Source organism: Triturus cristatus, chromosome 3_1, assembly GCF_964204655.1.
Source record: "Triturus cristatus chromosome 3_1, aTriCri1.1, whole genome shotgun sequence".
Classification (NCBI taxonomy): domain Eukaryota; kingdom Metazoa; phylum Chordata; class Amphibia; order Caudata; family Salamandridae; genus Triturus; species Triturus cristatus.
This window is the reverse complement of record NC_140583.1, coordinates 1,004,636,207-1,004,664,089: the sequence shown is the minus strand read 5'-3', so window position 1 is coordinate 1,004,664,089 and position 27,883 is coordinate 1,004,636,207. Positions and strand designations below refer to the sequence as shown.

The following is a 27,883-nucleotide window of genomic DNA, read 5'->3' as shown; positions in this document are numbered from 1 at the left end:
ATCTACAACTGGACCTCGCTCTCTCCAACGTCCTCCTCTCCCTCACAAGGTACACTGGTCTGGGCAAGAAGGCAGGCACTAGTGCTCCAGGGGCAGGTGATTTTAAATTACCTGGGTGATGTCCCCTCAACCAGCTGAGAGACTGGCAGTCCTGGGGCCCCAGTCCTGGCCACGGGCTGAAGTCTCCTCCTTGCACACACAGACTGGCTGCTTGACAGATGACAATTTTGGTGGCCTTGAGCTACCTTTCTTATAGCTCATTTCTAGACACTGAATGTGATTTAGACTCTGAGCCTTTGAAGTTTATGCTGGAGTTATGTATCCTTTTCAACTGCCCTCTCCTCTCCCCTGCCTCCAGAAAGCAGTCTGTCACAGCAGGAGAGACTCAAATCTGCCTCACAACACAGGCCAATGAAGTTATTAAAGTTTCACATCTGGATATCAACCACAGCAATATGTGTAGCAAAAGCTTTCCCCTGGGCCTCAGCCCTACTCTCTATGATTCTCTTATCACCCCCATCTCCTTCCTGAGATGTGCCCAGGCATCTTCACAATGACCTGTCTGTGAATCAAAGAACATGCTTTGAAGTACACTAAAGAGACTGCCTCTTCTTTCTCCAGTGTGTGTCGCCCACCCAGCTCACAGAAATACAGCATCCACAAATCTGTCTGGGGGATTCAGCTGCCTCTTCGTTCTCCTCCAGGTAATCCTAAGTCTCCCAAAGTGGAATCCAGAATCTTCCATGTATTGTAATATTCACAAGCACATATAAACCCAGCACATGCATCTAACATGCATGCATTGTCCAACTTTACATCTTCCATGTATTGCACCATTCATAGGAATACATAAATTCAGCATTTGTATATATATTTTTATTTTTTAATTTTATGGAGTTTTATATAGCGCAAACTCGGGTATCAGAGCGCTTTACATAGCATCAGTTGTGTTACACAAGGACACATTAATTTGTTTTTATTAAGCACAAGAAGATTAAGTGATTTGCCCAGAATAACAGGATGTTCAGCGTCATTGCCGAGAGTCGATCCCAGTTCCCCAAATTCAAGGTTGACCGCCCTAGCCATTGGGCCAACTCCTCTCCCTATATGACACATACACAGCTGCTTGGCACTGCATCATCCCTGTACTGTACCATTCACAGGGACACATACACCCAGTACATGTATACAACACAAACATTCTGCGCTGCACTACCCACCAATCTGATGTAGACCAAGGGTGAGTTTAGCACACAGCAGTTGAACTTTAAATGAGTGAGCCTATAGGCTTCACTCCATTGACACAGGTTAAAAGAAGTAGTTGGTGAATGCGGGGAGTAAATATCAGCATACTGATAAGAAATATTTAATAAAAGAGCATAATTGTAATTTGCAGTTGATATTGCCTCAAATTGGAGCACACCACTTGACATGGGATTATTTGTGATGATGTTTGCTTACATTAATGAGAAAATACAGCAAACCTATACTAACAATTTACTTGTGTGGCTCACATTTTTTATTAGTATGCCGATATTTACTCCCTGTGAACCCCAATGAATTCTATGTAACGTTTGTCAGCTGAGTAAACTGACATTTGTGGGTGAGTGCGCAGGGCACTTCTCAGGTTATCCACCCCCTATATGAACACCGATAAAAAGGCCTGTTCACTCCTACTGATCTCAACACGGTATGCTGTCACCACCGCACACATGCTGCTTAACCACTGGCAAAAACGGTAGCCTTTCACCACTGTGAGGGTGGCACTTTGGATGCCCCTCCCTGTCTAAAACTACTGCAATCCATGAGACAGGCCTATGTCATGGCACACATGCATAATCCTTGTTGGCGCATGTCAACAAAAATCAGCATCAGGGATCCAGACGTCATTACAGTTGGGGCACTCAAGGCAGGGGTATGCGTTCATCACCACGCGAGGGACTTTTCCATCCCAACACTTAAAAAAAATATATATTTTGTCAACCAACACACTGGCCATATATGTCCTCAAAACATTAGTGCTAGGAAAGAGGCACCCTGGCAAGGAAAGTTTCAAAGTAAGAGCTCCTCCACATAAGACAGGCCTGGGTGCATACTGATTGGGGCAGCCCCCAGACCTAGATATCGATGAAGAATGAAACTTGAATGTGATGCCATGATAGACTGTGGTTGGGATAAGGAGTGGGAGAGCAGGGGCTTAAGTGTAATCTTACCACACATTTCACATGGAAGAAGAAGTGAGCACAAGCAGCAGCATCACAGTGGAAGGGAGAAATGCAGCAAAAGAATCTGTGAAGCCCCTGGGCAAACGAGTAGTTGGCAGTACTAGATGAATCAATAAAAGCCCAGAGACCTAGCCAAGTGTGTTTGAGAGCAGACAGAAAACAACCAAACTAGATGGAATAGGCAGCCCTTCTCTGTTGTTACAGCTTAACATTCTACCTTCGTGTATCCCCACTTGGCAGATAGACATTATCCCAAGCAAAGCACCTTAAAGGCCCAGCTCGGGGTGAGGGTGCACACTACTTCTACTCACCGGTGAGGGTCAGGCACCAGGTGTGGGGCCCATGTTCGTGAACGGAAAGACTGCATTCCTAGTTGCCGCTGCAAGTCTGTTGGGATTTCTGCTGTGGGGTTGGTCATAGCCAGAGTATGACGCTTGCTACGGTTTGTTAAATATCTGCAATAAGAAGAATTGCCAATTAGACCACATGGGGATCTCCAAGCCTTGTAAACAAGTCAGAAGCAAGCAAAGAGCATACTCCTCATCAAAAAGGAGATCAAAGCCTTGGAGAAAGTTTATGTCTTGAATCGCTTTGTTCACTAAACTTCAATGATCAAGTAGCAACTCCTAAGACACATCTCTGCTGGCTAAAGGAAGGAAGAGAGTCCATTCATATACAGTGTTCTCCTGCATGCTGTGCTACCCTGTGCTCAAAGGCTCACTTACTTTTTCAACATATCTAGAATAAATATACTTTTGTACAAGTTTTTGATTTGGATTTTAATGCAAATTTGTTTTCATTTGCAGTGTGCCAACTTTCACCATGTGTGAAAATATGAATTTAAAGATTACTTTTAAATTAATTACAACAGTTACACATATGACTACTGTCAGAACCCCTTTTAAAGGGCCACGGGACACGCAGGGGCTACAGGGCCCCACCATGGTGGCTGAAGCCTTATACTCCTGATGACCCGGACCCCGACCTACTAGGATCCAGAGCAAGTGGGGCAATTACCCCTTCTGCACTTCACTCTCAGTGGTAGCTGTGGTCGAGCAGTCAAGGCTGGCTCCCTCAGGGAGTGTAGATACAGGTCAGTGAACACTACTTATAACTCAAAGGTCACACCTAAGACAAATAAAACACTGTACAGTCAAATGCTTACTTTTATATAAGCAAAAGAAGTATTTAATTTCCAAGAGTACACATACAAAGGTATATGACATTCGGAAGCACCAACACAATCCGCCTTGAGGTAGGGGCTCTAGTAGTTGTCAGGCAAATCTCTGTCTCACCTTCCTTTGTTTAACGTGCTTGGGGTTATTGCCCTTTCACTGATGGCTCCATTCAGGGAATGTGCAATATTGGGCCATACTCCAGACTTACCCTTTGACTGTTCAGGATTTTAGTTATAAGTGTCTATGGTGCCACAGCACTGCTAGCAGCGAATCACTCGAGGCCCAACTGGCTCAGTTCATCATGTCTGACAAGCTCTCGCAGCAAGGAAGAGTTCGGCAGAGTAGTGAGTGCCCTCGGCTGAGCACCTGCGTGTCCTGCTCAGTTTGGAGAATTCGGGCTGCTTGCAGCTCATCTGGCAGCACCAGGCAGTGCAGACTCTCTCTCCTTAGTGGCGCTTCAGGACTCCTTCTCTGTTGGAGCAGCTCCCGGCTCACGAAGACACGGTAAGCTGGCTTTCCCTACCAAATGGGGGGAATCCTTCCTTTGCTCATGACTGGAGCCCAGTGAGGGTTTGATGTCGTCCATCGCTACTTTGGCAGCACTAACGTCAGTCAGGTGCAGCTCCCTTGCAGTGTGGGTCCAACCCAATGAACGTAGCTGCAGTTTCTCTTTCAAGGAAAAACTGGAATCCTTAGGCACATTAGTACCGGCAGCCCCTCCTGGTATACGGGGTTTGAGTGGTACTTTGACAACACGGGCGACGACTTTCTTGGTGAAAATGCCCAGGGTGACACTGTCACTGGTTCCAGCGATTTATGTGTTAACTTTACAGGTGGACCTCTCTGGCATACGGGGTTACCACAGTAGGGGTTTGCACAAGGTTGCCCAGGGTGGCTGGTGCTTCACGCTCGGCTCAGTTTCCTGTGGCACTCTCCTGACATACAGGGGTCGCAAAGATGACACAGCAAAACGACAACAAGCATATTAGTGCACATTCTCCCACCTCACTCAGAGAAGCCTCCTGCACGTCTCGCCACTGGATCTTGCTTCATCCAATGTTTCCCTTTTCCTCATAAGGCACACTGGTTTTGGCAAGCAGGCAGGTGCTGGTGCTTCAGGCTCCAAGGCAGGTGATCTTGGTGTCCTGGGTGATGTGACCTCACCCAGCAGGGAAACTAGCAGGCCTTTGCCCTCAGTCCTGGTCACAGGCAGACTCCTTGCACAGCCTACCTGGCTGCTTGACAGATGACAAAGTTTAGGGTCACAACCTACCCTACTTATAATCCCTTTCCAGACACCAAAATGTAATTTATGGTCTGAGTCTTTGAAGTTTTATGTCGGGGTTCTACTTATTTTGAAGTGGAAACTTCTCATTCTCTTCCTTCTTCATGAAAGACTGTCTGTCACAGCAGGCAAGACTCCAAAGCCAATCGTCCCACAACACAATTAATGGGATGACAAGAGTTCACACCTGGAAGTCAACCACAGTGATATGTGTATCAAAAGGTTAATCTCTGACCCTACCTCAACTATTTATGATTCTCGTATCAGCCCCATCTACCTCACTGAGATGTGTCCAGGTCCCTTACTTGTGATCTATCACTAAATCAAAGAGCAGTCTTTTGAAGTGTAAAGGGAGTAGCTTCCCTTTTCCCTACAGTGAGTGTCCTATTTTGCTCACAAGAATGCACCAATACACAAGTGTTTGTGTGTGGGTGGATGTGGGGGGATTCCACTCAGCCTTATGTCCTTGATCAGGCCTGTCTGGACTTCCCAAAATGAAACCCAGGGTCCTACATGTAATATACCATTGCAGGAACACTTACTCAGTGTACATTCACAGCACACTTACTGTTCAGCACCAGTGCCTCCATGCAATCACTCTTACATGTACACATGCATTCAGCACACACACTAAGTCTGTGCGCACTGTTTAGCACTGAAGCTTTGCTACATTTAAGCAGGGTGTGCTATTTACAAACACACACACACTGCTAGCACACTCACCATGTGCGCATTACACAACACGTCAACCTTCATGTAATGTACTTCATGCAAGCCTGCATACACCCAGCACACCCTCTCATTGTGCAGGCATACATACACTCCGCTTATGCACTAATCACACATGCACTACACAGTACTGTGCTATCCCTGTGCTATTCCTTCCCAGACACACATACAACCAGTGTAGACTGACTACTGCACTGTTCAGCACTCTACAACTACCTGATGTACGCCAAGGGTGAGTTAAGTACACAGCAGCGGAACTTTAGCCTGTAGACCTCACTCCAATGACACAGGGTAAAACGTTCCTGTTCACGTTTACTTGTACTGATATCTACAGGGTATGCTGAAACCACTGTGCTCATGCTGCTTAACGCCAGGTGAAAAGGGTAGCCTTCCACCGCTATGAGTGTAGCATTTTGGGTGCCCCTCCTGGCCCAAAAAGACCGCATTCCATGAGACAGGTCTATGCCGTGGCACACACGCATGATCTGTGTTCGCGTATGACAAAAACAATCAGCATTAAGGATCCAGACAACAGTACAGTTTCACGCTCTGATCAAGGGTGTGCGTCAATAACCATGCAGAGGACTTCACGTCCCAACAACGACCAACATCCACTTAGTTGATCAGTACAGTTTTTTGCATCAATGCAGATATTACTTTTCATCAGAGAACTCTCTCAGTCAGTTGCTTTGATCCTATACATGCATCTGTTGAGAGAATTACTAGACCAGCATAAGACTTCACAATCTTCGACTCATATGTACATTTCATTCAATAAATTGCACAGAAAAATGTTTACTCATAATGTGTGGAAATAACCACAAAGCTTTGAGATCACAGCTATGCACAAAGTAACATTGTGCGTAGGAGCGCAGGGTATATGGATAGAGTGTTTACACACAAACTTCGGCCTGTGGTCTCCATAGCAAGCAAAAGGTAAAGCAGAACTTAAACCATGAGTAATATCATTACAAACCTACTGGCAGCAGAACTAATTAACAGGATTCATGTGCTTAAAAGGACCACCGGTTATGCAATAATGAAGGAAGACCCAAGAAGCATTGGCCCAGCTCCATCAGCACGAAGAAGAACTGTTAGGTGGACTCGAACCACAAACGCAGAAAGAGCAATAGGCCGAGTGGTGAAATAGACCCTGCACATAAACTATAATGATGCAGAGACTGAAGCTGGTCCTGGAATGCACCAGTGTAAAGAGGAAAATCCAGAGCAAGGATTTGAGGAGAGAGATGGAAAATCTACAAAACACCCATGACCCAGAAGACTTCACAACAACAAACAGTGATGAATTCAAGATGGGGATAGAGGAGATGAGATTGGGAACCTCATACAAATTCGGTAACTTTCTGATCTGGCAGGTCCTGAAGCAGCATGAAAAGACAACTCCATGGAGAAGAAGTGGGACATGACTAGGGAATCAGTTCACCACAATGCAAAAGATTCACAAAGGATCCTTCCAGAAATCTGCCAGTTAGGATCATCCAATGAAGGATGGCAGGCATGGAATGGTCCCCTGGATGTTTGATGTAGAAATGGTTTCCATTCAAAGTACCCACATCTGTATAAGGCTCAAGAAAGCAACTTTTAAAGTCTCAGGGTGTAGTTCACTGAATAGGCTCAAAAATGCCATGAGCGTTGAATATCCCCATTTAATGTGGATGTCTGCGTGAACGACATGTCTGAACATCTAGTCCTTGTCGTTCAACCCTTCCCAGCAGTCACTTCACCCAAGCACAGGGAGGTCCGTCAACAGCTGTCACTGGCCCTACTATTTGTCTATGGGGGCGAGATGTGCAATGTGTGTGAATGAATCACAGGAGAACAAACAGAGGAGGAACACGGACAGATCGGTCATTGCAACCGCAACCTGGCACCAAGTCAGAGCATTGTCCGGTACTTCCTATTCTTGAACATGCTGTTTTCTGGCGGCTGCAGAAACAGAGGTGTGAAGGGATAGCCAGTACCTTCCAGGCACCAACACCAGGTTCACATGAAACCAACATGCATCAGGGTACCGGCTACAACCGAACGGAGCCTCCTGAGCAGACAAATTCAACTTTCACTGCTGCCTAGAAGCTTAATTGGCCGGTGCCAGGTTCACCTATGGTGTTTGACCTTGGCCGCTGCTTCTAATGTCACCCTTTGCTAATTCGCTTTAAAATAGGGTGTGTTTCTTTCGGAGTCAAACAAAACAACGTAATTTCTTCAATTTGTTGTCCAGCATCCAACCGTGCCGAATGTTAGCTTAGAAACAGTTTCTTACGGACACCCATTCTAACAATGAGACCCCAGAAACCAGAAGGGCTGTGCATGACTAAGGATTCTCCTATCAGATCGTCAGTCCCCGATGACTGTCCAATATGGCATTTCTACACTGATTTAAATTCTGCTACTAGACTTACTTCGCTTTTGCAATTATGTTAAGAATCTAAACTTTCGAACCAACAGTCAAAGTTAAGGTTGATTCCAAAGGGAAAGATTTCTTAGAATCAGAGACAGCAACTGCTCATAAACTGGCAGAATGAATGCTACAAACGTGTCTAACAGCGACACTCGGTGGATGCATGGAGAGCTGCAATACTCAGGAACGAAATACTCGGGAACGATTCGATTGCGACTTGGACTGCCCTTTCCTACTGACGTTCTACGATAAGTCAGATCCTCCAGGATTTCGCGATTTGCCGTGAAATCGGCACTTTTGTACAAATGCCGCGATTTGTACAATAGTGCCCGCAAAATCGGCACTTTTGTAAACATGCTGAGATTTTTACATAAGTGCCCGCGAAAATGAAGGAATGCAGGGAAAAGCTGAAGCAGCTCGGCAGCAAAAGGATGTTCAGGCTACTCCTGTAAACAGAGTCTCGCCACGCCACAAAGAGCACACCCGTCTTTGCAAAATCGCAGTGTGCGCCGTTCCAGGGTGCCGCGATGCTCATTTTGTGCAGCATCTTCCAAGGAGTAGCTTTTCCTGCTTTCCATATGTCCCTTCCCGTCTAACATCCTACAGTCTTCTGACTTCCGTTTGCCAGTTTTATTTTCAAAGCAACCCACAGCGCAGGCAAATAAAGCCGGGTGTCAAGAGCGAGGAGTGGAAGGAAGCAGGGGACGGGCACTGTTACTACGGTGACGGTCACCCTCCTCTCAAAGGTTTCGCGTTCATTTTAGCTGTGTGTAAAGGGACCCATGGAGGCTGGAGGCGGGCCTGCTATGTGTATTTAAAGTAGGGAAGGTATTTTGTAAGTAGCTGCTACATAAAGGGTGTCACGTCATAGTAAAGCCCATTCAGGCTACGTGCTCCTAAAATTTAAACACTTATACTGCCGACCACTTTGAGGGGGAAAGTCGCACATCATGGGATTAAATATTTTGTAATGATTTTCTATTTATCCTCTCAGTATCTTTTGTCATTGGTGGCACACGTTTCGCGTCAAGCGTGTCACCGTAACACCGTGTGGTTTTTTTCAACCAATAGCAGGCTGCATTCTGGGACTTGGAGTTTAATTTTCACATTGCAAGTGTAGTGTTAAAAAATCCCATTCTATTGGTTTAAACATTGCAGTTCCGGTTTAAGGCATATCCCAGGTTGCCTATTTCAAAGTGGAATACTCTGCTAAAACACTTTCCATTGTTTTAAAGCTGAAAATGGATGATTATGACTAAAATAAAGTGGCGCAAAAAATGCAGCTAAATTCTCATATTTGTGCCGCTAAATTTCCATATTTGTGCCGCTGAATTTGCTGATCCATGCCGCAATATCCTGGGGGGTCTGATAAGTGCATGTTTACTCTTCACCCTGGGTTTTTAAACTCATGTAAAGGGACACAAGGAGTTGGTGAAGCTTGAAGGCAGAAAGAGAGAGATAGAAAGAGGAGCCAGGGCTTTCCAGGATAGAGAGAAGAGGATTTGAAGGAGAAAGACTCTATGAATGGTACCAGTGGGAAAGAGGCACACGAGGGCCTCAAAGCCATCGGGCTGGAAAGGGAGAGCAACACATGGCAATTAAAGACAGAGAGAACCCGACAACAAGAACCTATACAGAAAAGAGAGAGAGCGCTAGATGGGCACCTCGGATCCTCAGAGACTGACAGACAAGTGACAGATATAACGTCTTGAGTGAGAGAGCGAGGCAGCTGGCCTGACTGAGGCAAATTTCTCCCGTTAAACCTATCGAGTTTGGCACTGAAATTATATTTTTCCACACCTCTCCATATAGATGTCCCTCCCTACTTTGTCAGTCGCCTTAACATTAACTGTAGTAACTGAGATGGAATACCACAGCAGATACAAGGACCACAGGGCGCATCCTCTCCAACCGGGTGGCCAAGTGCGCGACTTTAGCACCTGATTTTTAAGGGTCGAGTACTCGAGGTTTACTTAAGGAGTTGGTCTGAGGATAGACAATTAGTAACAGTTTACATTTCATACAACTGGTATTAATTTCCATGTCCCATCAGTTCTCATCTGGCAAAAATCATCGAAACACTATTACAGGTGTGTTAAATACTCCACATTCTAAACACACATTCTCAGGTGAAACCATAATCGTTATGGCCATCGGGACCACAAAAGCTTTTTTTGTAGATTTTTGATGCTAGGGCATATGGCGCTACTTTACACTGAGCCCTGTGGCTAATGTTACCACATGGGTGACCGCAACTTTAACCTGCGATATCTCTGGAACGGCAAGCGTAAGGGCTAGGAAGAAAATGAGTTACTTACCTGTAACTACAGTTCTCCAGTATTGGTATCTTTCATAGATTATCTACTCTCTTTGGCAAAGTCTGGGCTGGTGTATGCATCAGTGAGGGTCCACCTCACAGCTATCACCCGGTACAGGCGCACTTCCGATGCTTCTTCCCTTTGTTCTTCTCGCATCATCATGAGCGTGGCTTAGCATCTTGAAGGTGACTAACTTCGATGGGGAGCCAGTGGAGTGTGTGCAGGTGCTGGTAGATGTGACAGAGTCTTGGCAGATTGAGGACCAGTCTTGCGGCGGCGTTATGGATGTTCTGTAGCTTGCGGTGAGGTTTTTGTTTATTCCGGCTGTTCTGCTCGATTTTCCCGGCCTTCTTGTGTGAAAAAAGTGATTGAATGTGACTTCAGTCTCTTACCATTCAAATCTAAGGGTTAGAGTAGTGAATGGAGCCTATTTACTAGGCACTTCGACATGATTCTGTGCTCTTCCCCATAGATCAGGGCTTGCACACATAGCCTAGGGGATAGATTCGTTAGTATTAGGGATAACCTGTCCTGTAGTGAGGGTATTTCATGGAGCCGTGCTGAATTCAGGCCTGGTAGGCCTCAAACGGGAGAGACTCCATCTTTCTTTCTGCTCCGGCAGCTTGGGATGCTTCTAGGTCAAATGTAATGTTTTAGTTATGAGGTGTTATTCGCTTGGAGAGAACCGGTTCAGGCCGGCCCTTATCGAAGGATTGTATTTTTCTTCATGCCGAAGACACTACATCAGGCCGGCCGGCTGGGAACGTGTCCTTGGTACGGGGAGGTACAAGAATTTGGTGGGCGGCAGGTTACGGGCCGGAATTTTCCATGAGGAAACGCACCTCTATATTAGTGAAAGTCTGAGGCAGTTACATGTTCAGTCCGTAGGCGGCATCTAGCCGTTAGCAGTAAAGCTACTACTTATTCCAGGGAAGACAGACGCCATCTTGAAGGCGGAGAAGAACCGAGAGACAGATACTCTCCTAGCAGAATAGCCAGAGAGGAGAGAGTAGCCGATAAGGAAGAGGTCCCAGTGACTCGGAGAAGGGTGACATGTATCCGTGACTGCGGAGGTGTGACTTCCAGGCGAGCCGAGGCACAGACGAGAAGGGAACCTAGATGACCACTGAGTGCAGGCTACATACTACTAAGGTGATGTCGACCCTTTCTTATTAGAGTACACAACTTAATCTTTCACTTTTCTTTGCAGGTTATGTGTTATATTGTAATGTTATGTGATTTCGTATGTAATGAGTAATAAAATATCCAGTTTGTAGTGAACCAACATGTGCTGCGTGTTCTTGTATGAGAGGGTAGCCTATTCTTCTAGTCAGCTGCGGCTACATGAACAGATGTTAACCCTGATCAGGTAAGTGGTAACTGAATAAGGGAAAGAGGAGCCCCTCGAACCGGAGAACAGGCTATGCTCGAACTGGCAGTCCTTGTGTGATCTGATGAATAGTGAGACTGATTCCCTTTTTGTATGTTATGGTGATCATAGGATGAACTGTCGTATGAGACTGCCGTCTGGGTAGAGAGGTCTGGATTCGTATGGGATCGCGAGGCCGCCACTTGTGATACTGTCGTATGGGCAGAGAGGTCTGGATTCGTATGGGATCGCGAGGCCGCCACTTGTGATACTGTCGTATGGGCAGAGAGGTCTGGATTCGTATGGGATCGCGAGGCCGCCGATTGTGCTGAGACTGCCGTCTGGGTAGAGAGGTCTGGATTCGTATGGGATCGCGAGGCCGCCACTTGTGATACTGTCGTATGGGCAGAGAGGTCTGGATTCATATGGGATCGCGAGGCCGCCGATTGTGCTGAGACTGCCGTCTGGGTAGAGAGGTCTGGATTCGTATGGGATCGCGAGGCCGCCACTTGTGATACTGTCGTATGGGCAGAGAGGTCTGGATTCGTATGGGATCGCGAGGCCGCCACTTGTGATACTGTCGTATGGGCAGAGAGGTCTGGATTCGTATGGGATCGCGAGGCCGCCGATTGTGCTGAGACTGCCGTCTGGGTAGAGAGGTCTGGATTCGTATGGGATCGCGAGGCCGCCCCTTGTGATACTGTCGTATGGGCAGAGAGGTCTGGATTCGTATGGGATCGCGAGGCCGCCGATTGTGACTTGTGATACTGTCGTATGGGCAGAGAGGTCTGGATTCGTATGGGATTGCGAGGCCGCCGATTATAAGAGGTCTTGGTATGTATAGTAGGAATTCCCTGTCCTTAGGTGGTAAGATATATGTGGTTACCTATTGTAGATAGGCCCTAGGGAGGGGGTAACGTTCTGGCTGGGTTAGTGAGGCTCTGATGAGCGGGTTCTATCTGATCCGAAAACCCAAGCAGAACACCGGCATAGAGTGCATTGCTGTAGTCGAGCCTGCTGGTGACCAGGGCGTGAGTGACGGTCTTTCTGTGTTTGAGGGGGGATCCATTTGAAGGTCTTACGTAGGAGGCAGAGGGTGCGGAAGCAGGAGGATGAAACGGAGTTGATCTGGCGGTCCATTTTGAGCTCTGAGTCCAGGATGATTCCCAGGTTGCGTGCGTGATCCGTGGGGGTGGGCGGGCCACCAGGTGTCGTTCCAGGAGTCGGGGTTTGGGCCCATGATGAGTACTTCCGTTTTGTTGGTGTTTAGTTGTAGGCAGCTGTTTGTCATCCATTTGGCGACCGCTTCCATGCCTTCTCGAAAGCTGTGTCTGGCGGTGTTGGGTTCGTTGGATAGGGAGAGGATCATTTGTGTGTCTGCGTATGACACAATGTTGAGTCCGTAGGTTCTGACAATGGGGGCGAGCGGAGCCATGTAGACGTTGAAGAGCATAGGGCTGAGGGAGGACTCTGCAGGTGGTAGGTGTAGGGTCCGAGAGGAAAGGGGGAAGTCTGACCCGCTGCTTTCTGCCGGAGAGGAAGGAGCGGATCCAGTCGAGGACCTGGTCTTGGATTCCTGCGTCGTGAAGTCTGTGTATTAGGGTGCGGTGAGAGACTGTGTCGAACGCCGCTGAGAGGTCGAGGAGGATGAGGGCTGCCGTTTCTCCTTTGTCCAGTAAGGTACGGATGTCATCTGTTGCGGCGAGAAGGGCGGTTTCTGTACTGTGGTTTTTTCTGAAGCTGGATTGGGAGGAGTCGATGTTGTGCTCTTCGATGAATGCGGTGAGTTGGCTGTTGATGGCTTTCTTGATGACTTTCGCTGGGAACGGAAGCAGGGAGATGGGTATGTAGTTTTTGAGGTCGGTGGGGTCCGCCGAGGGTTTCTTCAGGAGGGGGTTGATCTCAGCGTGTTTCCAGTTGTCAGGGAACAAGGCGGTTGCCAGGGAGCGGTTGATGGTGTGGCAGAGCATGGGTGCGATGGTGTCGGCGGCTCCACTAGATTATGGGCCCTTGGATCTGGAGACCAGATATGTTTTTCAGAAAACTGTGCATCCTGTAGACAAAGCTGTGCCGAAACATTTTAATGTATGGTCGAGCATCTCATAATTTCCAACAGTGTTCAACCACCATCTCTTGTACTGCAATACCTTGATTTGAAACATTACCAGTGCTTAAAATGGGTATCACACCTATCACCGGTTTAAAGCCATAAATAACAAATCAGGGCTAACATTCATCATAGGCATCTGCTGCTTTGGTGCGTCAACTCAAGGACTAAAATCGTCTGCCATCTTTGTCTGGAGGTTCCTTGCCTGGCAGCCACTGCTGTACTGTCAAACTGCCATGGCTCAATTTCAACATCTCCATTTTCAAATTCTCAAAGGTTGCAGTTCGAACATATAAAAAGATGGAATCATAAAAACCTCTGACAAATCTAATTAGAGACCCACAGCAGGGCTTTCAGGAGCAGTAAAAATCAAGGTGGTTTGTTGGGCAAGGAAAAGTCCTGATGGGCTTCTGCCCCATATTAACGCATGTTGCAGCAACAAATGACGGACAGAATGCTGAATAAATCAAACATTCACCCCCAGTCAAGAGATATTGGTTAAATCCATCGATCCTTTGCTCACCAAGCCACCCTAGTTTTGCCCTAGCCGTATGGAAATCCGTCTCGACCGTGCTCCTCATGAGAACAGTCCAGCCTGAACTTTCAGGCCAGGACCTCCCTGGACCGGAAACAAGCATCCTGGGACCGTTTTTGGGGTATCACCCGTCATCAGCCAGGCATGAAGGGCAAAAAAAGATGGATTAAATCCAGATCCATTACCATTATTAGTCTTTATTTCGGCTGCAAAGGCCATAAAAGCAACATATAGTATCACAGATTACAGTTAAAATATAGACATAAAATCACATTTATAATTATAAAATATTACAAATAATTCAGTCACCAAAGGAAACTTAGTGTAGAACTACAAGAAATGCCTACGCTTTAGCCACATTGCGTTTAGAAACCGGGAGACTGCAAAAACTATTGGGGGGTGGGTATCATGTTTGAGGACTCTCAGTGCATACTCACACTCTCTGAATCCCAGGTTGTTACAAATGGGTTTAACCCAACGTTTTCTTTGAGGGAAGTAGATAGGCCAAAAAAAGAGTACGTGTTTTTCGTCCTCCATACTATGCCCACAAGCTGGACAGGATGTATTATGAGTTGAATCCCACCTAGAGGTAAACGATCTGAGTGGCAGGCAGCCCAATCTGAATTGACAATACAGCTTCCTGGCTGCAGGTGGGCTGACCAAGTCTAGGTATTCCTCCTTCCTGTAGGTGTCTTTAATTTGAAGGAACTCGATCGTCAGCCTCCCCAACTCAGAGTGTTCGTGTAGACACGTGAGATTGTAATTTTTGACCTGTGCGATCAGTTTTGTTTTAGGTAAGGCCAGGCACGAGGCCTCCGGGGAGGTCCATAATTCTGGTAGGCCAATCTTGATACATGAGTCTTTGACAAAACTTAGCCAGGGGATGTTCTTGTGCCTTAACTGAGGCCAGACCCCCAGAAGTTCCTCCCGGTAAGAGGCTAACTCTGCATTAGACCAGAGTCGCTTCCAATATACCAATGGGCGCAGCGTTACCACTTGTTCCAGTGGTATTAGGCCAAAATCCAGCCTGATGGGGATCAGCGGGGTGCTGGGAGGTAAACCCAACAGACTCCTCATAAAGGTGTTTTCGGTCCTGGTCAGGCTGCAGATTCTAGAGTGACCCCACAGTTCTGCCCCGTAGATGGACGCTGCTCTCACTTGGGTCCTATAGATGTCAATCGCTGGTCCTACCGGTTTCGAGACTAAGCCTCTAAATACTTGTGAAATTCCCCCCGTAGTTTGAGCGAGTTTCAGGGCGGAGTTGGCAATTTGGCCCCCCCATCCAAAGTTTTCTTGTAAGGTAATCCCCAAATAACTGAACGTTGTCACCCGCTCAAGATGTACACCGTTCAGAACTGGGTTTGGCCGTGTATGTTTGGGGGGATTGAGAATCATAAATTTAGTTTTAGCTAAATTGATCTCAAGGCCTCTTTCCGCACAGAAATCCACAAAGCCGTCCAAGATGCGCTGGATACCAGTTGATGTTCGAGACAACAGCAAAGTGTCGTCAGCGAACATCAGCGCTGGCACCAGGCCCGTGGCAAGTCTTGGCACATCTGTGTCCTGGATCCCTTCCAGATGTTTAATGAGCCCATTGATATAGAAACAGAATAGCGTGGGTGCCAACACGCATCCCTGTCGGACTCCTCGGTTAACAGGGAAACGGGAGGACAAGTCGCCATGTTTTCCACATCTGACCTGGGCGAAGTTGTTCCTCTGGAGTCTACTCATAATGTCCACAAGATACTTGGGGACATTGAGAGCCCGGAGTACCTTCCACAGATTTTCTCGTGGTACCAGGTCAAATGCCGACCTCAGGTCGACAAAAATAAGATAGAGGCTGCCACCCTCTAAATTTACGGTCTTCCAATATATGATCTGAAGTCGAAAGATCTGGTCGACAGTGGAGATTCCCTCTCTAAAACCTGCTTGCAAAGGGCTTAAGATGTTATTGTCTGACTCCCAAGACTGTAGTCTATCCAGAATTATGCGGCCGAACAGCTTTTGTGTGGTGTCAATTAAGCTGATAGGCCTGTAGTTGGAAGGTTGTAAGGGACAGCCTTTTTTAAATATCGGCACTATTTCTGCTCCAAGCCAAGACTCTGGTGGTTCAGCACCCAACAGGATGGAGTTAAATAGAATGCAAAGATACGGAGCCCATGTCTTTGTTTCCGAGCGGTAAAGGTCGCCGGGAATTTTGTCCAATCCCGGCGCTTTGTCGGGAATCAGCAGGCGTATGGCCATTTCCACCTCCTTTATTGTTATCTCCGAGTTGGCTTCAGATTGACATACAGGTCTGGGAGACGGAGTAGATGTGGACGATACAGTGCCATTAGGGCTGGAATAGAAACCCCCATAGTGGGCTTCCCATGCCACTGCAGATATGTTTGGGAATGAGATGGGACCAGATTCTTTCTTGCCCGTGCCCACAATGGACCAAAAGCTCTTGTAGTCTTTAGCCAGCAAGGTAAGCCTTAGCTCTTCCCACAACTCGTCCTCCCATGTCTTTCTAGCCCTTTGTAAAGTTTGTTTATAACTTGCTCTCAAAATTTTGATCCTACTTTTATCCGAGGCCTTAATAGCAATAAGCAGTTCGCTCTTCAGTTTCCGACACTCTGCGGAATACCATAGTTGTCTTTTGGGCGGATGGAGCCTGGCGTTCCCTTGCGGACAAAACACTTTCAACAGTTTTTCTACTAGCTGTAGGTGAATGCCTGTGGGTTCATTCGCCTGTTCTATAGGTTCAATCGCCTGTTCTATGGTGGTACGTTTATGGCCAACCTCAGACATTCCAATAAGATGGGGTAAGGCGAGACAATAGATCTCTGAAATTGAGTTTTGGCTTGTAGCAATACGGGGCCATCTAACCCTTCGTCCATTATTGCGCAAAATTAAGGGTTGCGCAGATAAGGATACTGCGATGTCATTGCTGCTACTGCCAATACCCCAGCTTCCAGGTTTGAATTTTACGACCAAAGCATTATGGTCGCTATCTTCGCGATCGATCACGTTGAAGTCGAGAACCTTATCCCAAGATCGAGTTTTGATAAAGATGTAGTCTAGAATGGAGGTGTGCCCTGTTCTATTAAAGGTTGCTCGGCCAGGTCTATCAGAGTCGAATCTCCCATTGCATGCCCTCAAGGAAAATGAGAGAGCAAAAGCCGAGATTTGGAGGACCAGGGGAGTCCAGGCTTTAACCATGGGGATCAAGGGATCGGGAATGTTCCAATTTTCATTTTCAGCGGTTGGCTCATCAAGAGCCGAGACACTAAGTGGTTCGTATTGGCAGTTTAAGTCACCTCCCACTATCACAGAGTAGCCGGGATCCAGGGCCGAAGTGAATGTGGTTAGCTGTTCAATGACCGTGGATTCCCGACCACCCTGTGAGGGTCTGGAGTAGACATTCCGAAGAGCCAAAAAGTTGTTATTGGGCAGCTCAAGCAAGACACACTGAATGTCATCTGAATGGGTGTTGAGTTGTCTAGCAGTTACGCCCAAGTGAAGCCCCACCCAGATACTAAGGCCCCCAGAGGGTCTACCCTTGCCACTGGTTATTGCTAGTGTGTTGAAGGATGCAAAACCTGCCCTATGGGAATTTTCAAGGGCCCACGTCTCCTGCATTAGACAGATGTCAAAATTGTCTATAAATGAGCCCCATTCTTCACAGAACAATTTGTTCTTGAGACCTGCCACATTCCATGAAAGCAAGCAGAAGCTCGGCTTTGGTTTGGTTATAGCTGGAAGCTGGTCAGCAACTGGACTAGTGTGTGGAAGTAAGATAGTTGACCTACTTGGTGGTTCCTGGCCAAGCCCATTTAACGGTTCTCCCAGATCAGGCTGCCCCCCCAGAACAATGAGTGGGTGCAGGACACTGCAATTTGGGCGTCAATCCACTTGGTCAAGGATGCTATATCTATTGGTGTGCTGATGGACTTCAAGCGGAGGTAAAGTAAATCGGTCGAGCAGGCGGGTTTCTTGGATAGGGCAAGGGGGGGGTGGGCCAACCCTGCCTATTCTCACACTATCTACCCTTCCCCTGTTGCAAACATCGATGCCGGAATTCTGGGGTCCCGGGTAAAAGTAGGTAACTGGAAGGGCTTTAATTGCTGTGTGGGGGGTAAAGTGGGAACCCGGCTGGAATGTGCAGATATATCTAGCAGTATTAGGATTCCTAAAATTAATTATTACACAGTCGCCAGGTATATCCTTAGATCTACGACCAACCCAGCTGATCCTTCTTACGAGTAATATCTCGCTTGTGCACTGGTTCGGGAGGGGTTTATTGCGAATTAGCCAGTGCATGCATTTGTTCTTTAGATCAAAATGGGATTCCCTGGTTCCATGGCTCAAGGGGGGGACCCCAGCAAGAACCACCGCATACGGGACAGATTCAGGGGGGAGGTTCAAAGAAGATGAAAACGGAGCAGAAAGTGAGCCTGTCAAGGTGTGTGCATTACATTTAGGGTCGTTTAGTTCCTTTGTCACATTACCGATAGCCGGGAATAACCCAGTCCCTTGATTCCCTGTAGGCAAAGATGGGGGGAGAGAGTGCTGGACAGTATGGGGCTCATTAACCGTATCCTGGGCTTTGTTCTGTATAGTAAGGTGATCTATTGTATCTTCCGGTGCGTTAGGCGGGTTGGAAACAGGCCAGGCGGACTTAGCAGTTTTATCATGGATTCCCCCAGTAGCCTCTAGCCCCTTGGCCCTGTTCAATATAGAAAACATTGATTCCAAATTAGTAAGTCTATTTTCCAGGGAGTCAAGTCTGTTACAGATAGGGCGGCAGGTAGCAGATAGGAGCTGTTCCATTCTAAGCCAATAGTCATTGTTAAGTGCGAGGCCCTTCGGGGCCTCTGTGTTTCGAACAGATAGATCAGTATTGGGCATAGGTTCAAAATGTCCAATATTTTGCCGATTTTGAGTTTTAGATCTTTTATTAGGCAGCACTGTGTCACCCCGCTTGCGTTTCGCCACCTTTTCAGACTGCTTTGCCGAGGATGCATCAGAGCGAATAGGTAGGCCAGATCTAGTTGTTCCTTCATGGGTGGTGGAAATGGTAACATCAGGGCCCTGGGGAGCACTTTGTTCTAGAGCAGAACAGACATTGCTATTTGCCGTTACAGCAACAGTTTCGCTCAGTAGCGATGAGCTAATATCAGAAGCTGGAATAGATACATTTGTAGCTGCTGGTGACTTTGCTGAAGCAATGTAACCCAATGAAGAACGTTTGTTATGCACTAAATCAAGAGAGAGTCTTTTCTCGGTAAGTTCAATTTCTTTCTGCAGGACTGAAGCAGCTCTAAATATAAAGTTATCCAAGGTTCCGACCACTCCAGCCCCGCTAAGGGACTTCCGGCCCTTCCTCATACCAACAGAGGCCATTGGATTATGTGTGAACTTGTGAGGTGCAGGTGGCAAGGGAGTAACAGATTGGCGTCCTAGCCCAGCAACACAGTCAAGTAGAGCAACTCCCTGGCGACAAATACTCGCATATGCGCAGCTCACCTGATGAACCAAGATGGGTGGCCCGTCCCGGCCTCAGTCGGTCTCTGACGGGCTCAGACGGGCCAGCCCTTGGCCCGGGCTTCGCCCGCGCTGCGTTCCGCGCTGCGGAAATAGGTTAGCGGTATTATGAGGATGTGCAGGGGGCGGGTCGCAAGGAAGAGGCAGGCAGCAGGAAGGTCAGGGGCTGCTGGGCCTCGCAGTCCAAGTGCACCAACGCTGATTCCGGTGAACGAGCGGCACCCGCGAAGTGGGGGCCGCGAGAGTTAATGTAGGCTCCAAGGGCGGGTCGCAAGGAAGAGGCAGGCAGCAGGAAGGTCAGGGGCTGCTGGGCCTCGCAGTCCAAGTGCACCAACGCTGATTCCGGTGAACGAGCGGCTCCCGCGAAGCGGGGGCCGCGAGAGTTAATGTAGGCTCCAAGGGCGGGTCGCAAGGAAGAGGCAGGCAGCAGGAAGGTCAGGGGCTGCTGGGCCTCGCAGTCCAAGTGCACCAACGCTGATTCCGGTGAACGAGCGGCACCCCAGATCTGTTGACTGCAGGTGAATGTTTGCATTGTTCAACATTCCATCCATCTTCTGTCCTTTTTGCCACATTAATGCGTGGCACGAAATCTAGACTGAACAGCTAAGCCTGTGGCTGGTCTCATCGGAACAGCTGATATGGGTGAGGGCACTGGGCACAGCGACAGATCCACCCAAAGACACTAATGCAGTGGACCTGTTTATAGCAAGTGCTTTCCCTCTTAGGCTAGCAACTGACGGTACAAGGCTCCACTCGATCAATTCAAAGGATGGCGGAGCCCTAACAGGTATTTTTTTAAATAAATCACTTATGGGCCCTCTGCACAACTGCAGAAGGCTGGATGTACATTCTATAACTTGCACAAATTCAACACAGCTTCCCAGTGCTCACAGTACCATGAAAGAGTAAAGCACCTGCCTTTTCACTCCAAAAATAGCATTAGACAGTGGCCGGATCTGTGGGTTGAAATGAGAAGAAAAAAGCCTAGCCCTGCTATTGAGAATTAACGCGGTACCCCCACACTCTGTCCCTTGCGCCTCTGTGTCTGTGGCAGCAGGTAGTGGTCCAGACTAGCTTCAATAGAAAGCTCCTGCCTTCTTTTAGGGGCAGTTCTACTCTCAAGTGGGGCACTAAATCATGCTCTCAAGAGGTGAGCGCAGACTCTCCTAATGAAGTCCTTCACCGAACCTGAACTGTAGTGTGCACACCCTTAACAGAGAACATCTAAAAAAGAAACCTGTAGGTCACAACGAAACCACACAGCAGAAACTAGCAGAGCGCTGACATCTCTGAGACGTTGACCCCAGTGCTCTCAACGGGCTCACTGTGGATCATGACTTAGAAGCGAGGAATATACACACAGTTGCTGGATGTGCTCTGCAGCAGGACCTCCGCCATCACTCACTAATTGTCGAGTCCGTAGTTTATATGGGCTTTTCACGCCAGGGGTCTTTTGTTTGAATGAACAACAACTTCCCACATCTGATGTAAATGGAGGACGAGGAGGGCGGAGGAGTTATAGGCGTGGAGGCAGAATTCCACTGTAAGAGCACCCCCTACCATGTAAGTGAATATCCTTCCCTGATAGATGTGTTAAAGGTTTTGCACACTACTCTTCTGGACACATTACCCAAAAATTCATTTGTGGTGATATTTCATTTTATGTCTGTTTTACAAAATATGTTAAAGCATGAAAGTGGCACAACTGATTAAGAAGATACCAATATGGGCAAGGTCGGAACGAAAAAGGTAAGGAAAGAAGGAATAGGTGCAGCTGCATGTATTGATCATGTGTATTGTTCATACACCTGGAGGTTTCACAACTTTGCTCATGTCTTACAAGAAGGCACAACAACACACCTCTGTACGGCTTCCTGGTCGGGCTCCCCGTCCGAGCTCTCCTCGTCCACTGGGGTCACAGCCGGCACAGCCTACAGGAAGAAAGTAAGACATGGTTTTCAGAGAGGCACCACATAAAAAAGGGACCTCACCATGCACAAACCAAGCCACTCTATGTATGCACTTCATCTATAGCCTGTCACTCTCCAACAGCAAAGGCCCTTCAACAATCTCCTTGCAAAGGTCCCTTGTCCGCCCCCCAGCGAGCCACCAATGGAGTTCCCCATCTGTGATGCTTTATCATTAACCTGCTGGGCTGACTATGATGCTGCCATCACTCTATGATCCTGACAAATAGTGTTTGGTTTCCATATGCAAAGCTCACTGGTGTACCAACTAACATCCGAGTCCCTACAGTAAGTCCTGTTTGAAAACTATGGTACTATTTGTCCATTTGAAGACACTCTGTAGAATCCTCTTTGATAATTTGCCTTGCACCTTTGGCCCCCTACAGTGACACCTCTGGTCTTTTAGCTTCCACTTACAGAGAGTTACAGTCCTCATCTCATTTCCTCCCACTTGGAACTTGAATCCCCAGTCTCATTTCTTCCAGCCTTGTTGCTACCGCCATCTTAGTTCAGCCATCTGTTACTTGCCATCTGGGCCCACCGGCTCGGGTCTCATCTCCTGCACCCTAAAAACGTTGCATTTAAAGCCACACAGCTCCCCCCTGGTTCTCTTCAACTAATGCCTACAGCCACTTTGTTATAAAGTTCATCCTGTTCATCTGGTCCTCTCCATAAAGCAACCCTAACATTGCTCTACTCACCGGCGTCATGGTGACCAGAGGGGATGGGCCTCTTGGGCGCTTGAGAAGCAACTGCGCATGCAGCTGAATGTTGGCTCCACCATCAGACGCTCGCCGGCCAAGAGGACCCATTCCATTCAGCAGCTGTAAGGTGGGCGGCTGCAGGAGGGACTGCTCCTGGAAGGGTGAAGTTGTCTTAGGTCAATAAGATTCAGGGAAGATACCAATAATTACCTTTCCGACTTCATCCAGTTCATCCCCCACCCCTGGCTACGAATAGCCACTGTGCTTGAACCTAAACTCCAGATGCACTGTGGCTATACTAAAGAGACACAAACGTACCTTGTACTCAAGTTGCCCACTCGGCTGCAGGTGGGGCACAGGCAACAAGTTGTGCATAAAGTTCATGTTGGGGGCAGTGGGCTGGAAGGCAGCTTGAGGGGTCACTCGTGGGAAACCAGGGAGAAGCTTCTGCATATCTTCGGTCACCTCCGTGCTGTGAACGCCAAATACCCATAATTAAAAAGTCGCAGAGCCTGCACACCCCTTCAATCCCCTGAAAATACACAGCCCGCCTTGCTGTCTGCAGAGAGAATCTCGTAGAAAATGAACACCCTACAGCACAGACTCACCTTCCCTTGGAACTATGTGAAGCTAAGAGAGGGCTGCAAATGTTCCAGGTTCCACGACATATGTACATGACACACACAGCTTGAACCCAGAGCTATAGGTTGATACTCACTGCGGGTCTGGCACGCCCACCGTGTGCCTCCTCATGGAGAGGTACCGTGCCAGCGCCTCAGGCGATGGCTCCTCACCCTCATCGCTGTCCAGATTCATTGTTCCATCAGCCTGCAACACCCAAAGCAAACAATTTAAGATTGGGACAAAAGAGGGTCAAAGTAACAGACATTATGCCAAATAGACAAATTAAGTTCATCGGCAAGTGTTTTATATCTTTTTGGGGCACAAAAGACAGACGCCCTGCCAACTGCCAGAATACTACTGCCACCTCTCACAGTAGCCAGCATGGGTTGGTGAGAAGTACAGAATGTCTAGCAGTCATGGAGAAATAACAGAAATCCGTCCTGCATTATTACTTTTTTTGCCACTAGGAGCCTTTCTTTAAGTTGCAAAAAGAAAAGAAATCTCAGCAGGATTAAACAAGTACAAAAGAGTAAGATGTACCATCCATGCGAAATCATGTTAGGTCATCACTCAAGCAAAATAGAAAATTGAATAAGTGCCCCAGTCTCGCTCTAGATAAGCACAAAGACATTTGGCAGTGCTCCACCTGAACCTTGCATGTTTTTAGTCAGACCTCATGCCATAAAAGGAAAACCAGTTCTATTAACAAAACGTGCATTGAAAACTCTAAACTAAAGTTTTAAAGCACTGCATTCTCAGAGAAAACGACACAGGAATGAAAAAAGAAACTGCCCACCAAAAAGGAAACGACCTAACGGGAAACCCAGGCAAAAATAATTTAAAAAGTAAACAAGCTGATTGAGAGGCAAAGTAAACTTTGAAAATTACTCAACGAAAAAAGCCCCAAAATCAAGGCATGCCTGAAAATATTTGTGTTAGTATGTGACAGTAATTAAAGAAAAAAATGCACCAGCTAATAGGCACTTTCAAAAACACAAATATCATATTAACCACCTAAAATGGGCATCGATAGTGATGAGAAAATGACCAACAAACCAGGTGCTTCGAGATATTCGTTATGACAGCAGAAAAAAACAAAGTCAGACATTACAATATTCAATGTTTCAAAAACAACTCCACAGAGTAGTGTAGGCTAGCAAACCGGGGGAGAAGGAGCCCCCCTGATAAGCAGCCCACTAAAAAATATCAGACACAGCAGAGAACATGTGGATCTTCTGAAGAAGGCCCTTCGGTGGCCCAAAATGGCCGCCGCTCTGCAGTACCTTGACAGGAAGTGAATACTTGCCTCTACAATCTGGTTCTCTGGGTTGATGAGCTGCACCTGCGGCACGTTCATGCTCAGAGCATTCCCTGATGGCTCTGCCTGCTGAGAAGAGGAGGAGAGGTGAGTGCTGACAATGCAGAGATCCCGCTTGCCACACCCCACCCTATCACTGAAGAAGTGAGAAGTTTACCAAGGTAACTTTCAAACCCTGCACCAGAATACACCAGCACATGTATCCATGGCAATTCAAGGGCCACCTGTGTATGGGTGATATGTCATGATCTCTCAGTTGTGGGATCTAACTGAAAAACAGATTTCTATTTTTTCACCAGACTGTACGACCCGACCCTAGATGTTCTTGTCAATCATACAGCCCCGTTCATGTTCATTTTGTAATTTGTAAAGCGCATCAGCTACCTGCACAGAGGTGTTCCCTTTAAAGGTGCCATGGCCTTCCCCGGTCTAGAGGTAAAGCACAAAAGGAAGCTGGAGTCAAGCCACAGCCTGTCAATATTTCAAGAGTAGACAGTTAATCTTATGTGAGCTATAAAGTTATCAACTTCACCATCTTCTCTCTCTTCCTCCCACTGCCATCCTACTTCCTGCTTCTGTAGGAAGATATCCATAAGAAAGAACCAGATTTAAGCCTCTTACTATGGCATATCACCCACTTCTATATGGCTCAGACCCTCTGCAGATATTCCATAAGGCAGGCAATGTGCTTGGCAGACCTTCACCCTCTTTAAACCCAAGAACACTTGTGCTAACTCCATTTCCGTGGCCCACATCAGTGGAGGGCAAAATATCTGCCTTCTAGGCACGCACCTTATCTCACGGGATTTAAGTCCTCGATGAAGAGCCACTTCCTAATGGGCAAATCCTCAGCACAGTGGTGATTCAAGCACCACCGCCTTGGCCTATTCACCCCACTTTGGAAGTGCAGAATGTACATATCACCCATTCTATGTCCAATCAAGTATGGGGATAAGCTTAGATGCCCACACCTGAAGCCATCACAGTGGTTTCCAGACATTGTGAAGCAAACAGAAGTAAGAGAGGAACACTACTGCATGGGGACTGCACACATTAACATGCTTGTCAAACCCACTCTAAAACTAAGGGCAGCAACCACACGCGCATATGAAGAATAAAGTAGATAAAAGGTGGGACAAGAGTGGAGAGTTTGTTTCTGGGAAAGAAATAGTTACTTGTAGTTCTGGTTCTGAACTGCAGGAATTTTCACTGAAGTCACCAACGAACGAATAACTCGTCACTGAGTGCGGTGGGCCATGGCACAATTCATTAAAAAAATACACATATCTGAACAGAAAGGGTGAAGAGTCCAACATGCTGCAGCACACCCAGTCAAGCTTTTACGAATTTTAGGCATATGTTGTCCCACAATAAACATATTCCCAAAAATTGCATTGCCACATCCCTCACAGAATCTGCTGCCTATAGGTCTATTAGGGAAAAGATCAGATAGATAAGACTTGTGGTAGAAGAGTTGAAAACAAAATCCTGCCCCTTTTGAGGAATAGGAGCTTTCAATGCCAATGATGCCATGTACTGGCAGTAGCCTCAGAGATTAAGGTCTTTTTTTAAGCTAATAATGGAGAATACGAATCCATTTGAGATGATTTTTATACCAGATGACGAAGCCAGGGAGAAGGGAGGGCCATTTATGACATCAATGAAGTCTCTTAAGATGCAGAGCCAGGAACACAAATAAGTAACCATTTCTTTTGCATTGTAAGATTTTCATTGAAAGTCAAACAAAAGAACAGAGTAGAAATCTTAAAGATGTTAAATATCTCGTCGCCCTTGGGCATGAGTAATAAAAAAAACTATATATCCAGTATGAGCAACTAAGTTGCAAAGAGATCGATCATTTGATACTAACAACCTGAAGATTAGGCGACGAATGCCATCTAGAATCCATTTGTGATTTTATTTGTAAAATTGGCTTACAAAATCTACTTGCTGGTTCAAGGATTCCGGTAAGTGAATTGCCTTTGATAGTCCATTGATCAAAGCCAGACAAAATTTTCAGTGACTCCAGTGATAGAGGTCTTGATCGTGTGCACCCTTATTTCTTCCGGTGGCGCATGGCTGTTGTATATGAATAAGAATATTCTTAGTCGTTAAGTCTAGGAAGGCCTAGAGAGCTAGGTAGACCTGAGTTCCAGGTTATTGGTGTGGTGAGAACTCTTCTTCTCTGACCCAGGACCTTGCACAGACAAAGCTCCTAGATGGGCTCCCCATTCAGAAAGACATACATCCATTACACTCTTTTCAGTTGGTGGTTCCTGCGGAAACAGCTTGTTGTCCCAGTCGTTCTTCTGAGATCATTGATGTTCCAGACTTTGCTGGAGTGGCATCATATGTAATACTGCATTTGAGGCAATAGAAATACAGGATACCTTAAGCACTAGCAGGGAATAGATTCAATGGGTCGACAGATTGGAGGCCTTCAGAAGTTGGCTTTTCTGCCAGATTGATGAGATTCTCTTCTCTGAAGTAAATACCTTCCCTTGCACTGTGTCGCCCCCAGAAAAATCAGAACTGGGACTGGCCGATATGACTTTTGGATGTTTATTGGCAGACCCGGAATGCATATAAGAGACTAAGAGCCTGATTACGAGCTAAGGCGTTATTTATCGCCCTTGATAAAGATACCACAGGTTACATTGTTTATCAGCTGCAACAAATAACACCTAATACGAGTTCATGGGGTATAACATGAGGATACTGGCGTTTAACACACCAAAATCTGCATGATATGGCAAATAACCTATGTTATCCCCTGATAATTTCACCAGGTTTATCCTTCAGCAACGTAACAAATATTGAGTTATTTAAAGCATCTAATAATTATCAGATGTGTTAAATACCTTAAAACTCGTAAATTCCGCCCCATGCGTGAACAAGAGTTTATGCATAGGTCAGAATATTACTAGTAGCCTGTAAACAGGTCCTTTGTTTGAAAGCCTTTCTCCACTTTTTTTGTGTGTGGGGGTACGCTTTATCAACAAATCACTGAGGTAAGAAAAGATTAAAACATTTTGACATCAAAGTTGGGCTGTCACTACCGCCAATTATTCTGAAAAATGCCTGATGGGAAAATGTCAGACCAAATGGAAGGACTGCATGTTGGTACCCTGATGTTCCTACTACAAACCTCAGGTACTTTCAGTATTTCATTGTAATGCGAACGTGAAAGTAAGCACTTGCAGATCTTTAGCATACAGCCTGAAATGAGATAATATTTGATGGAATGCCTGTATAGAAATGTTTTCCCTTTTGATTCAGTTGGTGGTCCGTATATTGAGGACCGAAGTGAATTAATTCTTCTGGATTTTTTCTGAACCAGACAATATTTTGAATAGGTGCTTTTCCCAACAGCGAGGGTAAGAGCTGGTTCCACTTTACATCTTTTTAGTAATGAAGTAGCTTCCTTCCACTGAATAACTAGTTGGAATTGTGGAGCAAGCAGAAAGGACTGAAAGGCAGATAATACCCATCTCTTACAATACTCGCCACTCACTTGTCCTTCGTGATCTTCCCCACTCTTCCAATATTGCTCCCCCACTAGAGTGGCTTAAGGAACAA

The 27,883-nt window shown here is 46.7% G+C and overlaps 1 protein-coding gene across 3 annotated transcripts in view; it reads right to left on the bottom strand.

Annotated features, from left to right (window-relative positions):
• The window catches only part of SIK3 (SIK family kinase 3), a 632,054-nt gene that overhangs the window by 126,001 nt on the left and 478,170 nt on the right, over positions 1-27,883 (bottom strand). For 2 of the 3 annotated variants that reach the window (XM_085645705.1, XM_085645704.1), the window contains exons 10-15: positions 24,293-24,373; positions 23,081-23,190; positions 22,681-22,834; positions 22,360-22,515; positions 21,552-21,622; positions 2,537-2,680 (exon numbers count right to left, since the gene is read on the bottom strand). In XM_085645705.1, the coding sequence (XP_085501831.1) occupies positions 2,537-2,680; positions 21,552-21,622; positions 22,360-22,515; positions 22,681-22,834; positions 23,081-23,190; positions 24,293-24,373 (716 nt within the window). The remainder of the gene's footprint in view (positions 1-2,536; positions 2,681-21,551; positions 21,623-22,359; positions 22,516-22,680; positions 22,835-23,080; positions 23,191-24,292; positions 24,374-27,883) is intronic. The other variant, XM_085645703.1, reaches the window with a different exon arrangement.